The sequence below is a fragment of the Onthophagus taurus genome, unplaced genomic scaffold, assembly GCF_036711975.1.
Source record: "Onthophagus taurus isolate NC unplaced genomic scaffold, IU_Otau_3.0 ScKx7SY_16, whole genome shotgun sequence".
Classification (NCBI taxonomy): domain Eukaryota; kingdom Metazoa; phylum Arthropoda; class Insecta; order Coleoptera; family Scarabaeidae; genus Onthophagus; species Onthophagus taurus.
In genome coordinates this window covers 856,085-871,231 of record NW_027248941.1, presented here as the reverse complement: position 1 = coordinate 871,231, position 15,147 = coordinate 856,085, and the positions used below count along the sequence as shown (strand labels likewise).

General features: G+C 31.6%; 5 protein-coding genes across 9 annotated transcripts; 2 read left to right on the top strand and 3 right to left on the bottom strand.

Moving 5' to 3' along the window:
- Window positions 1-2: 2 nt before the first annotated feature.
- Window positions 3-6,887, bottom strand: LOC111415337 (erythrocyte membrane protein band 4.1-like yurt). 3 transcript variants are annotated; one of them, XM_023046957.2, is made up of 12 exons: window positions 6,536-6,887; window positions 6,142-6,289; window positions 5,903-6,079; window positions 5,637-5,845; window positions 5,393-5,583; window positions 5,122-5,337; window positions 2,855-3,414; window positions 2,662-2,784; window positions 2,477-2,607; window positions 1,868-2,389; window positions 1,049-1,274; window positions 3-642 (listed from the first exon to the last, which is right to left on the bottom strand). In XM_023046957.2, the coding sequence occupies exons 1-11, from the start codon at window positions 6,677-6,679 to the stop codon at window positions 1,095-1,097; spliced, it is 2,601 nt and encodes an 866-aa protein (XP_022902725.2). In that variant the 5' UTR covers window positions 6,680-6,887; the 3' UTR covers window positions 3-642; window positions 1,049-1,094. The 3 variants fall into 3 exon arrangements, with proteins under 3 accessions (XP_022902725.2, XP_022902727.2, XP_022902726.2); XM_023046959.2 differs by lacking the exon at window positions 1,868-2,389; XM_023046958.2 differs by lacking the exon at window positions 2,662-2,784.
- Window positions 6,888-7,059: 172 nt separating this feature from the next.
- On the top strand, window positions 7,060-7,982 carry LOC111415389 (transcription initiation factor TFIID subunit 7-like). 2 transcript variants are annotated; one of them, XM_071201096.1, is made up of 4 exons: window positions 7,060-7,153; window positions 7,217-7,657; window positions 7,709-7,774; window positions 7,837-7,982. In XM_071201096.1, the coding sequence occupies exons 1-4, from the start codon at window positions 7,085-7,087 to the stop codon at window positions 7,936-7,938; spliced, it is 678 nt and encodes a 225-aa protein (XP_071057197.1). In that variant the 5' UTR covers window positions 7,060-7,084; the 3' UTR covers window positions 7,939-7,982. The 2 variants fall into 2 exon arrangements, with proteins under 2 accessions (XP_071057197.1, XP_022902833.1); XM_023047065.2 differs by having other exon boundaries at window positions 7,709-7,781.
- Window positions 7,983-8,077: 95 nt separating this feature from the next.
- On the bottom strand, window positions 8,078-9,160 carry LOC111415357 (dnaJ homolog subfamily C member 30, mitochondrial-like). Its single transcript, XM_023047002.2, has 2 exons — window positions 8,686-9,160; window positions 8,078-8,635 (listed from the first exon to the last, which is right to left on the bottom strand). Exons 1-2 carry the CDS (start codon window positions 8,966-8,968, stop codon window positions 8,259-8,261), a joined length of 660 nt encoding a protein of 219 aa, XP_022902770.2. The 5' UTR covers window positions 8,969-9,160; the 3' UTR covers window positions 8,078-8,258.
- Window positions 9,161-9,324: 164 nt separating this feature from the next.
- Window positions 9,325-10,462, top strand: LOC111415394 (Phosphoglycerate mutase 5). Of its 2 annotated transcripts, none has more exons than XM_023047076.2 (4): window positions 9,325-9,562; window positions 9,616-10,012; window positions 10,068-10,198; window positions 10,252-10,462. In XM_023047076.2, the coding sequence occupies exons 1-4, from the start codon at window positions 9,405-9,407 to the stop codon at window positions 10,400-10,402; spliced, it is 837 nt and encodes a 278-aa protein (XP_022902844.1). In that variant the 5' UTR covers window positions 9,325-9,404; the 3' UTR covers window positions 10,403-10,462. The 2 variants fall into 2 exon arrangements, with proteins under 2 accessions (XP_022902844.1, XP_022902843.1); XM_023047075.2 differs by having other exon boundaries at window positions 10,065-10,198.
- Window positions 10,463-13,057: 2,595 nt separating this feature from the next.
- Window positions 13,058-15,018, bottom strand: LOC111415388 (eukaryotic translation initiation factor 4H-like). Its single transcript, XM_023047064.2, has 5 exons — window positions 14,721-15,018; window positions 14,219-14,505; window positions 14,023-14,169; window positions 13,776-13,976; window positions 13,058-13,719 (listed from the first exon to the last, which is right to left on the bottom strand). Exons 1-5 carry the CDS (start codon window positions 14,756-14,758, stop codon window positions 13,583-13,585), a joined length of 810 nt encoding a protein of 269 aa, XP_022902832.1. The 5' UTR covers window positions 14,759-15,018; the 3' UTR covers window positions 13,058-13,582.
- Between the last annotated feature and the right edge of the window lie 129 nt (window positions 15,019-15,147).

The following is a 15,147-nucleotide window of genomic DNA, read 5'->3' as shown; positions in this document are numbered from 1 at the left end:
GATAAACATTCATAAATATTTTATGTAAGTACAAGAATATAATAATTAAAAACTTCTTTTTATAAAAGGGGACGATTAAAAACTTTCAATGGCACTCAAAAGTGATTATTGCCGCTTTAATTTGTAAAAAATGGTCCCAATTCTCACTTAAATCCTATTGAGTTTTTTTTTTGATTATTTTTGCTTTTTTTGGACGGTTAAGTCTACATTATAGCACTCGATTAGAACTTAATTAATATCAATACAATTCAGCAACTTATTTAGAAAAATATATAATAAAAAATATATACAAATATAAATCCCTTATTATATCCTAAAATAAAAGAAAAAAAACCTACATCGTCACATTAAACGGTAATATTTAAGTCGGAATAAAAATTAAACGTATCACATAGCAGCTAGATTGATAAATTTACGGAATAACGTTAAATATTAATAATAAAAAATACTGCAATAAACCTAACTTTAAAATTACTTACCTTTAAGGAATAATACGATTATCGGAAACGGAAAAAGCGTTATCTACGTAATAAAAACACCACCGGTGAAGAAACGTCTCAATACGTAGATAACTTGGGTTGAGATGGAATTACGGTGGCACTCGGAGATGATTTTTTCGGTAATTATCGTTGGCTTTACATCCTAAAAAAACATTAATTTGGTTAAAACACAAAAATGTAATCTTAAAACTAATTTATCATTAAATTAAGTATTAAAATTAAAAGTGAGGTTATGTTTTTTCAAAACTTTCTTTTTTAAGCGAATTAATTAGAATAAACTTTGTTAGCGCTTTAAAACGTGATAAATAACGCGTTAATGAGTCGATTAAGCCGATTTGTATCTAAAATAACGTTATTTTTAAAAAAATACCTCAAAAAATTGTTGATGAAATAAAAAAAACAAAAGTTTCACAACAAGATGGCGCCACCTTACAAAATTAACCTCGAAAAAGCGGGAAATTTAAATTTTAACAACATTAAATATTAATTTTTATAATAAAATGAATTAAAATTGAATATTAAACATTAATAATGAAAGAATTACTTACTTTTACGTAAAAACATCATCGGAACGGTAAAAAGGTTTAAAAAGGATTAAAGTTGGGTTGTAATAACTGATTTACGAACAACACTTTCAGTGGAAACTTTCACCGCCGGTGAAGACACAACATCTTGCGACACCAACCAAGGAGATAACTTGCTTAACGATGGAGTTACGGTTGCGGTCGGAGACGATTTTTCAAGTTTTACGGTAATTATCGATGGCTTTACATCCTAAAAAAAATTATTTAAATTAATTTGAATAAAACATAAATACCTTTATTAGTAATAAATACTAATAAACCTAAATAATTAATTCTACACAAAATTTAAATAACTCAAATCAAAAATGTTAGGTTATGTATTTACGAAACTTTTTAACGCGAATTAATTTTGTAAAAAAAACTTTGTTAACACTTTAAAACATAAATAACGCGTTTATGAATCGATTAAATTGTTTTTTTTTAGATAAAATATCGTTTTTTTAAGAAAAAATTCGTTGGAGAAATAAACAATACAAAAAGTTTCACCAAAAGATGGCGCCACTTTAAGAAATTAAAATTACGAAAATTAAATTTTAATAACTTTGTTAACATTTTAAAAGATAAATAACGCATTTACGAAGTGATTTTTACCTAATATATTGTTATTTAAATAAAAAAAAAGAAAATTTGTTAAAAATATAAACACAAATCAATATTAAGTTTCGCTAAAAGATGGCGCCACTTAAACAGTCTAATTTAATTTTAAAAACTAATTTATAATGAATTAAAATGAAAAACGTCACAAATTCAGCGAAATAAAAGCAACAAATAAGCCGATCTCACCTCTTTCTTTCCATTTTCCTCCCTTTCCCCACCACCGTTTTCAACCAATCCATCCGAATCATCGCGAAACGGATTATTCCCCGATAAAAACGGATTATGACTCTCTTGAAATGGATTCTTACAGTTTTCGTTATCCCCGGATAGATTAAAAAAAGGATTCGAATTGGATTCTTTCCGCGTGATCGAGTTATCGATGAAATTCAACGAATTAAATAAACTATCGATTCCATTCGAGTCTTTCTCATCGCCGTTGGTTGATAATAAACTTAAAGGTTGTTGTTTGTTTTTAATTTCCGGGCTGGAGATCATAACTTTTTCCAATTTTCCACGATCGGAGTGACCGAAAAACGTTACGGTAACCGGGGTGGTGCAACGTTTTTGTTGGTTATTGTTGTTATTCGATTGGTTGATTAATTGAAGGTGATTTTCGGTCGTTGGTGGTGTTTCTCGGGTCGGGGAATTAGTTACTATCGGATTGGTACTTGTGGGACCGGTTACAGCTAAAGTTAATTTATCACCACCCTGTGAAAAATATAAAAAAGCGGAAGCCCCCACAAATAATGAAAATGAAAAACGTCAACAAATCGATTTCAACAAAATTAAACTCACCACAGAAACGAATGTAGCCGCGTTTAAAGAATTTAAATTAGTTTCGTCTTCTTTTGCAGCTGCAACAAACATCTGATTGGTTAACTTCGTCGGGGGAGCTAATTGTTGGTTTAATTCTTCTTCAATTTTCGCTACAACAAGAAAAATAATTTATTATTTAAGTTACAAAAAGCGTAAATAACTACCTTTTAAGATATTACATTTTACTTGTCCGGGAGGTAGAGGTTTAGCTACTGTGTTACAAAGTTTAGTAATGTTATTCGGCAATTCGGCAGGCATTGATTTCGTTATCACTTCTACTTCTGAATCTAAAACAATTATTACAATTGCAGCATGCGTTTAAAGCGATTAAATACTTAACTAAATCGATTAATTTACCTTCTAATTTATTAGTTTCATTCCTCGATTCATCTCTTTGTATTCCACTAAGAGTCTCTTTTGCTAAACTTTTCAACAAAAAGTCTAATTGAGAGTCCGCGTTTGATGATGGAGTGGGACTTGTTGGAGTAGTCGCCGTTTTATTCCGTTTTAAAGTGCCATTTTTACTTCCAACGGATAAAACGGGACTGTAGGAGGAACCACAACCAATTGATGCTTTTCCAAAGGAATTATGACCGGTTGAACCTTTCCCAAAACTACTTTGACTTGCCAATCCTAACGAATCAGGACCTGTTGGAGTTAACGATTTTGTTAAATCATCATTAACTTTACAATAAAGTGGGTCGTTATCCGTCGTATTTGTGGCATTCGTAGCCGTGGATTTATTCGATCGTTCGCTGCATCGACTCGAAGAGGGTTGAATTGTGTCCGTTGTGGTTGTAGAAGCAACGTTGGTTGTTTTATTTGCGTTTGAGTCGACAGTTTCGATTGGTGGTTGTGATAATTGTTGTTGTTCCCTTAATTTTTCTCTTAAAACGTGACTTTGTCTTCTACCGTATCTAGAAATAAAAAGAAATGTTAATAAATTAATTTTAGTGGTTATGTTAAATCTGTCACTTTTTTTTAAAGTAATAAATTTTAAAAAAATAAAAATCCCTAAAAATTTAGTTACTTTTTAAATTTATTAATTTAATAAATTTAAAAAGTAACCAAATTTTTGTATTTTTACTTTTTTTTGATACAAATATGGAAAAATCAATTATAAGTTACTTAATTGTTGTAAATTTGTAAAAAAAGTTATTTAAAAAAATTACAACTAAAATTTAATGACATGAAGTATTCGCGTGAGGTTGGCGACAAAACGTCAATTGATAGATGAATGTTTACTAACAGAAAAATAACTAAATATTTGTTATTTTACTTTTTTTATGCAAATATGGAAAAATCAATTATAAGTTACTTAATTGATGTAAATTTTTAAAAAAATGAATTATTTAAAAAATTTACAACTAAAATTTAATGACATGAAGTATTCACGTGAGGTTGGCGACAAAACGTCAATTGATAGATGACTGTTTATTAACAGATAAATATCAAAATATTTGTATTTTTACTTTTTTTTGATAAAAATATGGAAAAATAAATTATAAGTTACTTAATTGTTGCAAATTTGTAAAAAAAATGAGTTATTTAAAAAAATTACAATTAAAATTTAATGTCATAAAGTATTCGCGTGAGGTTGGCGACAAAACGTCAATTGATAGATGAATGTTTACTAACAGAAAAATAACTAAATTTTTGTATTTTTACTTTTTTTTGATACAAATATGGAAAAATAAATTATAAGTTACTTAATTGTTGCAAATTTGTAAAAAAAAATGAGTTATTTAAAAAAATTACAACTAAAATTTAATGTCATGAAGTATTCGCGTGAGGTTGGCGACAAAACGTCAATTGATAGATGAATGTTTACTAACAGAAAAATAACTAAATTTTTGTATTTTTACTTTTTTTTGATACAAATATGAGAAATAAATTATAAGTTACTTAATTGTTGCAAATTTGTAAAAAAAAATGAGTTATTTAAAAAAATTACAACTAAAATTTAATGACATAAAATATTCGCGTGAGGTTGGTGACAAAACGTCAATTCACAGATGAATGTTTACTAACAGAAAAATAACTAAATTTTTGTATTTTTACTTTTTTTTGATACAAATATGGAAAAATAAATTATAAGTTACTTAATTGTTGCAAATTTGTAAAAAAAAATGAGTTATTTAAAAAAATTACAACTAAAATTTAATGTCATGAAGTATTCGCGTGAGGTTGGCGACAAAACGTCAATTGATAGATGAATGTTTACTAACAGAAAAATAACTAAATTTTTGTATTTTTACTTTTTTTTGATACAAATATGAGAAATAAATTATAAGTTACTTAATTGTTGCAAATTTGTAAAAAAAAATGAGTTATTTAAAAAAATTACAACTAAAATTTAATGACATAAAATATTCGCGTGAGGTTGGTGACAAAACGTCAATTGACAGATGAATGTTTACTAACAGAAAAATAACTAAATTTTTGTATTTTTACTTTTTTTTGATAAAAATATGGAGAAATAAATGATAAGTTACTTAATTGTTGTAAATTTGTAAAAAAAATTAGTTATTTAAAAAATTTACAACTAAAATTTAATAAAATGAAGTTTTCGCGTGAAGTTGGCGATAAAATGTCAAAATTGACAGATAAATGTTCATTTTTACCTTTGACTTGGTCTCCTTTCAAGTTGAACCGTCCTCCTCGCCCGATTTTGATGCGTACTTTGATATTCAGTTCGTCCCGAGTACCGAAACCGCGACCCCATCCTAAAAAAGTTCTGCCTGGCTGAGGGCCCCTTAACGGGAGCTTGAAGCCGGAAGAAGCCGTGATGTTCAACAGCGCATTTCCACAAGTGTTTGCAAGCTTTCTCATTATGCAACCTTAAAAAATCATTTTTTAATCAAATTAATCGATTTAAAAGATTTAGATTCTAACCTAAATACAAAAGTGTGTTCTTGTTCGCGTCCTTGATCGTCGTCTTCGACCACGATTAAAGTGAGCTTTTTCTTTTTGAAGTTTAACTTTCCGATTTTTGGCCAGAAGAATAATCCGATTTTTTGGGAACCTTCGAAGACTAAAATTCCGGTTGGGGTTAAACCTAAGTGGTATTCCATTCCATCTTTTCCCTTTATTAAATTAAAATTAATTAAAAAACATTTTTATTTAAATAAAAACTTACTAAAACGGTGTGCATATCAACACCGTACATCTCGAGCCATTTCACTTTATTCAAATAACTCATTTCGGCTTGAGCGGGGGATAACCCACGAACTTTCTTAAATTCCTCCAAAATTTCAATTTCCATTTCTTCTGATTGATTTGGAACGAAACGAAATTCAGAAACAGTAGCTGCCGTGTGTTGGGATTCATCATAATCACCCAATTCGGCTATAAAAATAAGTTTGATTAAAAAAAATTTTTAGGTTATGTTTAATTTTTAAGTACATTGTAAAGATAACGCGGCTAATTCAACGGCCGTTTGATGGGGGCACTCCAATCGGCCCTCTAAAATATCTTGTTTTAATTGCAGGAAAAATTGGTACCTCGTTAATTCTTCTCTGAGGTTATTTGGCTCTGATGAGTAAAATTTTACTTTTAATCGCAAAGTATATGGAGGGCCAACTAAAAAAACATCAAAATTAATAAAAATAGTGTTAATTTAGGTAAGAAAATAAGTGGGGTACTTTTAATTTGCTTTTTTATCGATTTCGTAGGATCGAGCCAATGTTTGACGTGATTAACATCCGTGAATTGTAACCCAAAATAATCCTTTTCGATCAAATCTAACGAATAAAACACTTGTTCGTAGAGATCTCTTGCTTCGGCTTTTTTCTAAAATTAATTTAAAAAAAAATTAATAAAAACATAACCTAAAAATTTTTTGACTTAAAACAAAAACAAAAGAAAAATGGGGTTATGTTTTAACCTAAAACGTCAATGTAATCTAATTCTATTTAATCCCGATAATTAAAACTTAAAATAACTTTAATACTTGAAAAAATAAAACACAATTGTTTGAGTATCGCTGATATAATTCCACCCACACCTAAACACCACAAACAAAAAAACTTTACTCACCGATAATTCCACGGAAAGATCGGTTCCGTCTAAAAGAATCACTTTGCACTGAATTAACCCTTTGTGGACGGCGTGGCGAGAATTCCTGCTTTGAGAATTTCCCTCGGAGCGTTTGCCCTTTCGCCCGCTCAAAAATCTAAACATTTTCTCAACACTTCTTTAGCGATCAAAACACACCCTCAAAAACACCCTACACATCTAAAACCACAATCGATGCGAAAACATTACGTTAACGTTCAATTTACATCTCGCGGGCGAAATCAAGCGGAAAAACCGGCGAAAAATCGGGTAATTTTCATTTTTAACTCGTTAAACGTTCACAACACCCGTTACACTCCGCCATTTTTTTTTTAGTTCACGATAAAAACACCACCTGTTTTATTTTTATGTTGTTAAATTAATAATTAAAGTTAATTAATTTTAATTAAATCACTTAAAATAATTTAGTTAAAACATAAATTAATTAAAAAGTGATTTTAACTTAATTCGTTAAAATTAATTTTTTAATTTTACTATTGATTCATAGAGGGCTCTTTGACAGTTGTAAAAATGTCAACGAAACCGGAGGTTTTACAAAAATTCGATCTTGAAGATCAATTTATTTTGCGTTTACCCCAGGTAATGAGTTATTCTTTACTAAATTAATCAATTTTTTTAATAAAATAATTTCTAATCCAACAGGAGCAAGCAAAGTTTGTTCGAAAAGTATTAAAAAAGAAGCCGAAAAAGATCAAAAAATATTTAACCTTAGATTTCGAATTTAATATGCGCTACTGCAACGTTTTCGTACATAGAAAACTTTTAAAAGGGAAATTAGTGGATTTACCAACGATTGTAGAATCGAATAAAACCGTAGACGGGGTACAAATATTTAAAACGGCTGATGTTTCCCAAATGTTGATTTGTACAGACGAAGAAACTTTTAAAATAAACGAAGCCAAAGTGAAATATAAAACGGATGATATGAAACAAAAATATCAATATCTTCATGGTATAACACCCCCTTTAAAGAACATCTCGAATATAAGATTCAGAAAAACGTTACGGAACAAAAACGATTTGGAGGAAGCTGCGGATGTCGAAAAAGAAGTTTTGATACTTTTAAGGATGGATAATGCAGCGGTGAGTCAAAAAAAAAATCATTAAGAAGGTAATTTTTAATTTATTGGTTAGGTGACTACTCGTTTTGAGTTCATTCAAGATGAAAAAGCCACCACTGTGGATATCCCGCTTAGAAAAGTAACAGGTAAAACACTTTTTTAGTTAACTTTAAAGATGATTATTTGTGTTTTTGGGGTTAGAATTGTCTATTTTTGGAGATACGATCAGCGATATTGAAAGTGATGATGATTCATCGACCGGCGATCGAAACGATATCATGGATTTTACACATTAAATTTTGATTTAAATAATTTTGATTAATAATTCAAACTAAAAATAAACATAACCTCACTTTTTTTTTAATTGTCAAGGTCAAAACTAAGATAAACATAACCTCACTTTTTTTTAATTGTCAAAGTCAAAATTAAGATTAACCTAACCTCACTTTTTTATTTTTAATTTTATTCATCAAAAAAAGGATCTATAAAAAAATAAATATATATTTCAACAAGAATTAAAACTATAATACCTGATAAAAAAAAATTCACTAAATTTTCCACCCGATTCTTCGAAAAACAATCACAGACGACGACATTAACATAACCTCAATTAATTGAACCACTCATCGCTCGATCGGCGGATTCGAATTCCCCCTTGGTTTTAGATGATTCATATCGTATGATTCCCTCGTTATGGCCATAACGATCATCATAAAAATGATCATTCCAAATAAAACGTTTTCAATTTTCTTCCTATTGTTGATCTGTTCATTCATTTCGTTCACGATTTGTTGGCGACGTTTTCTCTCGAGGTCTCGGGCAAAAGTCGCCCCATAATGAGCTCTCGACCACTCGTCGAAATCGTAAACCGTTTGGCGATGAGTTCCCCCCATCGTCGGAGGTTTATGTCTGTGATCGCGACTGCGATAAAATCGCGTTTTTGGGTCATCATCTTGCGCCGGATGGTGCGCGGAATGACGAGATCTTTCAAAACGTACACCTTAAAATGAAATAAATTAATTTAAAAATAATTTTAAAATCATTAAATACCTTTATCGTATAACCTGCGCGATTGCACGTTCCCCAATACTTCGTAAGCATTCGTAATATCCCTAAATTTCGTCGCAGCGTCCTCACATCCCTGATTTTTATCCGGATGATACATTTTCGATAGATTGTAATAAGCCGATTTAACTTCCGCTTGCGTTGCCCCTGGATTTATTCCTAAAACTTCGTAATGCGACTTAACAGCGGTTGCGTTTTTAATGGCTGATGTGGTAAAGTTGCGTGCGTGCCCCCAAAATACATTAAACGGCCCATACCTGGTGTACATCTCGTCAAAGTTTGAGGTTATGTTAAGTATGGGACATTCTTGTTTAAAATTTGCGATTCGGTTCAAATTGCGTTAACTTTGAGTTACTTACCCCAGATTATACTGGGATTTATGAATTAATTACTTTTTTTTGGGTAAAATTTTTTCTGTTACATCATAAATGTCATATTGGGGATATTTTGACATATGTGAAGTTAGCTGGTTTTAAATTTTCTTTATTTATAAATTAATTAAGTTATTAATGATATTTTTATTTAAATTTGATTTAAATTTAATTAAGTTAATTATTATTTTATTTATTATTAAGTATTTAACGTTTATTATTATATTTTTTAAACCATATCCAACTTCACTTACGTCGAGATATATATACCTAACCTCAAACGTCACGTCCCGCGTTATTTTTAAAAACACGGCGATTCATCGTCCTTTTACGATGAATTCTATAAATAATATCCAAAAATTCCTTATATCAATCGGTACTTTCGGCGGGGTTACATATTATTATTTAACCAACAAGCAAAAAGAGAAAGTCCACACTTCCTGGACCACCAATTTTACCCCCTCGACGAAATGGGATGAAAATTGGGATTTGTAAGTAATGAAATTAAATTTAATCACATAAACTAATTTAAATTGATTTTAAGTCGTGCCCCTACAAGTTTGGTTCACCCGAAAAAGCTTAAAAACGAAATGGGAGATGTGAAAGAGGACATGGATAACTTTTCGAATTTAAAGCCTGTTGCAACTCGCCATATCATTTTAATAAGACACGGGCAGTATAATTTAGAGGGTAAAACTGATTCTGAGCGGATTTTAACTGGATTGGGGAGAACCCAAGCCGAGTGGACTGCGAAAAGATTACGGGAATTAGGACTCCCTTACACAGATATTATTAAATCAACGATGAGTCGAGCTCAAGAAACGGGGCACGTTATTTCGCAACATTTGCCCGATGTGCCTGTTAAAGAGTGTCATATGTTGAGGGAGGGGGCCCCTATTCCTCCCGAACCACCCGTCGGGCATTGGAAACCGGGCGTTCATGTAAGCAAATTAATTTTTTTGTTAAAAATTAATTCCAAATCGAATAATTTAGCAGTTCTTTGAGGATGGAGCTCGAATTGAGGCGGCATTTCGGAAATATTTTCATAGGGCGGATGTTGATCAAGCGAAAGACAGTTATACGGTTCTTGTGTGTCACGCAAACGTTATTAGATACTTTATCTGCAGGTAATTAATTAATTAAGTTAATTAATTTTGGGTTAAAATGATTTTTTTTGTAGAGCGTTGCAATTTCCTCCAGAAGCTTGGTTGAGATTATCATTAAATCATGCGAGTATATCATGGATATCGATAACTCCTTCAGGGAGGGTTATTTTAAGGGCTTTAGGCGATAGTGGACATATGCCCGCTAATGTGATAACTAGTCATTAAAAAAAAAGGGGCGTTGTGATGATTTTGTATGTTTGGATGATTAAAAAAATTCGTAGAGGATTTAAAAGTTTTTCTAACCCCAGATTTTACTGGATTAGTTAATTATATTGTAATATAGCTTCCCAGACAAGTTTTACTTGAGAGAGAGAAACATAACCTCAATTCAGTTGACAGTTAATTTTTATTTGCTTATAATTTTCTCAAAACTAATAATATCCTTTCTAAACCATCCAAAACGGGAAGATCAGTGTCAGCTACATCTAATTCATTAGATTTTGGAAGATTTTGAACGATTTTAACCTTGAAAATTGGATTTGAATTTGTAAAATTCAAACTTCTTTTGTGGTAAGAGAATCTTGAAATCTCCAATGGACAGCTGAAATAGAAAAATGTGTGCATCAAATACCAAGTTTCATCTAGATTAGTGAAAAATTGAAGAAGATATGAATAGAATAAGTTTTTGAATTTTTGGGTAGTTCGAAAGAAATCCGATAGATGGCGTTTTCGGAATTTAGGAAGATTTGAATTTATTTCCATCAACCAATCAGAAGTGCGGGTTAAAAATAGAAGGAAGAAAATTTTCTGGAGAAGGAGAAAAGGGTATATAAGAAGAGGAAAAGTTGAACCAAGAAAAAGTCCAATTTAGTACGAGCAAGAAATCTAACCTATAAATGTCAAAAAATAATTTCCTAACCTTAAATTGGTTCTCCGATAATTCAATTCAAATTTAACGCCGAATCAAGATTTTATATAACCTAAAAAGAAGAAAAATTAAATTTAAACATCAAAAATAAACACCAGATCCAAAGAAGACCGATTAAAGAATAATTATCCGAACCGAAGCTTTCCAAATTCCTGTCCATTCCTAAGAGGGACTTTGCAATCCAATAGAGACCTACAACATAACCTAGAAGTTAAGATAAGTGCAAAATTTTCGTAGACTTTTCTGCCGATATAATAAGAAATAAAACTAAAACTAGAAATTTTCGGGTTATGTCGTGCGTCAAAGATGCATAGGAGATAGCGCCATCTGTTGAAAAAAAGTCTAAAATAAAAGTCAAAATATGTCATTTGAAAAAGTGAGGTTAGGTTGTGTTTGCAAAGTGAGATTAGTAATCCTCGACATCATTTTCTAGCAATTTTAAACTAACACGGCCGTTTTCGAAGACATCGGCCGCCCCCGGCCATCGCGAACGTTAAGACATTGAAATCAAGCTTTGATATCTACCCGTATTTGTGAAAATCAACATTTCGTGCTCTCGGGGGCGGCCGATGTGTTCGAAAACGGCCGTGTCAGTTTAAAACTGCGCTGGGAAATGTTAATTTTGTTTGTTATCTATCTTATATTCGTCCCCAATGTTTGTCCCAACCTCACTTTTTCAAACCAACCTAACCTCTTTTCCAAGAGTCATTTTTTGACGTTTCATTAAAGAAAATTTGATTTAATTTTGTATTAGAAATAAAACTAAAACTAGAAATTTTGAAGTTATGTAATTATTCTAGTTTTAGTTTCATTTCTAAAGCAAAATTTAAAATAAATTTGATCTGAAAAAGACGCCATCTGTTGAAAAAAAAACATAACGTAATTTAAAACCACAAAAAAAGCAAATTATTAATTGATTTCTTCTTTTATAACGCAAAACGTGTACGAGTAAGTAAAACGAACTTTTATGAGGCGTACTTCTTTTTAGTTTTATGGCTTAAGACAGGAAACAACAAATGGTATTCACAACAGCGACTAATGAAAACATAACCTTACATTATGACGTATTTAAATTCGACACAATATCTACTTTGTTTATACTCGGGAGGATAAAGATATTCGGTGTTGTACCAGTTTTAGTTTTATTTCTAACCATTTTCTAACTCAAAATGAGTTAAATACATTTTCTTTAATGAAACGTCAAAAAATGTCACTTGAAAAAGACGCATAGGAGATAGCGCCATCTGTTGGAAAAAGTACGTTTATAACTAACTTCTCGTCATGTCAAATATTTTAGCTTAATTTAAACCACGAAAATCGCGAATTACTATTTGATTGAAGAAACGTAGAGTAGATTGAAGATGTAATTAAAGAAACGTCACAAAAATATCATTTGAAAAAGTGAGGTTGGGTTGTGTTGATAAAGAGATTAGAAATTATTAACATCATTTTCTAGCACAGCTTTAAACCAACACGGCCGTTTTCGAAGACATCGGCCGCCCCCGGGCGCTAAAACATTGAGTTGGATCTCAAAATTTCTAGTTTTAGTTTTATTTCTAACGCAAAATGAACTAAATTCATTATATTTTAATGAAACGTCAAAAAATGTTATTTGAAAAAGACACTTAGGAGATAACGCCATCTGTTGGAAAAAATATGTTTATAACTAACTTCTCATCATGTCAAATATTTTAGCGTAATTTAAAACGCGAATTATTAATTGATTTCTTCTTTTATAACGCAAAACGTGTACAAGTAAGTAAAATTAAGTTTTATGACGCAAATTTCTTTTTAGTTTTATGATTTAAGACAGGAAATTACGAATGATATTCGCAATATTGAAAACATTAGACATAACCTCACATAACCTTACTTTATGACGTATTTAAATCTACATCATTTTCTACGTATAATTGGATTTGGGTGATCGAAAAGAAAGAAATTTGACTTGATATTTTTAAAGCAAAAAATTTCTGAAAATTTATTTATTATTATCATATTTTTTTTTTATACACATTAAATATAACAAATGTGTACGGTGACACTTCCGGCTGTCTCTCGTCGGGTTTAAACGCCAAAAAACGATCAACTCTTTATTTAATTTTATCCTTTTTAATTATTAGAGGTGAATTATTATGTTTTAATTTTTTTTTGTTGGACGATTGCGTTCCCTCGATTGCTAAAACTTTGTTTTCCTCCTCAGAGGAAAAACGTTACAACGATTAAACGTTAATTTAATAATTAATCGGAGGAGAATTTAAAAAAATGAAACCTGTACAATGAAAAAGCCGTTATTTTTGCGACCGCCTCTAAATTCCGATTCTTTTAATCATTAATATTATTACCGCGATATAAAAAAAAGAAAACATCTAAACTTAAAAGAAAAAAAATAAAATAAAAAGGTATAAATTACATACACACGACAAAAAAAAATTATTAATTAAAAAAAAGGTAATAATAATAAATCAACGGTTTATTTATAGTTTATCTAGTTTTTCCTCGCGCGGCTTCGCCCCTCCGAATATTGTCGAGGACTGCGAAGTCTCCGCGATGGCGTTTACAGGAGCCGTCACTGTCCTTGGTTGCAATTTTAACTTCGTCCTCCCCGACGTGTCTAAAACATCTTTATTAAATCACCTCATCAAGTTAATCTAACCAATATTAATTTACCCGGTGCTGCATTCGGTAAATCATCATTGAAAGGTTTCCTATCTTGCCGATTCCTCGGCCCACCACCACCTCCACCTCCTCCTCCTCCTTGCCCACCACCAAAACCACCCACATTCCGATTTCCACCCCGATTATTCCAATTACCACCGGTATCATCACCAAAATTACCATAATTTCCTCTATGACCACCTCTATCACGATCTAAAAAGTAAAATTAATTTTTGACGTTTCATTTTGAGGTTATAACCTGAGAAATTCCCTCTGCCAGGGCCCCTTCTAACGTCGTAATCTTCGTTATAACCTTTATGACCTCCGCTATCACCACCGGATCGTCCCCCACGGAACCCCCCTCGCCCCCTTCCTCTATCGAAACCACCACGATCATTTCTTTTACCTAAATAAATTTGATTCAAATTTAATTTATATTAATTAATTCAAATTACCTTCAGCCACATCAATCTTAATCATATTCCCTTCAACTTCAACCTCCATCGCGACGGCATCTTCGAGATCTTTTAACGTATCAAACTCGACGTAACAGAACCCCTTAAACTTATCAGTTTCTTTATCCATAACCAAGCGGATGTTCTTCACGTTGAGCTTCTTAAACATGTCGTTGATATCACCCTGAACGATACCCATCGGGAGGCCGCCTACGTACGCCGTAAACGGGGGCTCCGTTGGAAACGGTTTGCGACCGCCGCCTCTTCGCCCTCCGCCCCCGTAATCTCTAATCACCATTTAAAATGAAAGAAACACAATGTTATAAGAATGCCGACAAAATCGCGCGCGCTATGGAGATATCGAGATTATTTCGATTCTTTGAAACGGGGGGTGTTTTAATAGGTAGTTGTTGGGTGGGTAAGGAAAGGGGGGTTTTTTGTTGGTTAAAATTGTGTTTAAGGGGGGTTGTTTTAATAAAAAAATGTGAAATTTATTATTTACCTGTTATCTCTATCATCGTAACCACTGCGTGCGGCCATATTTGTTAGCCAAAGACATGCGCAGAGCCCTCTGAAGCCCTATTAGCGAGGGACCACAGCCTTTCGCTCATGTATGGGTCATCTTCGTGGGGTAGATTAATTATTTCTTTTAAGATTTTTTTTCTTTCTTTTTGGTTAGGTTGAGATTTTTTTTTTTGGGTTTTAAGGGCGATCGAAATTTGCAGTTTTTTTTTTTTTAGAAATCGTTACAATCAATTAATTAAGACCGTTTTCTTTTTGACACACACGGCAAATTTTTTTTTGTCTTTTGACTCGTGTCTTTTCAAAAAAATCAACAGCCGTAATGATTTTTAACGACAAATGAAAACCACCTTAGATACCGATTCTAGGTTATAAATTTTTACTTAACATTCTTTTTTTGCATTAAT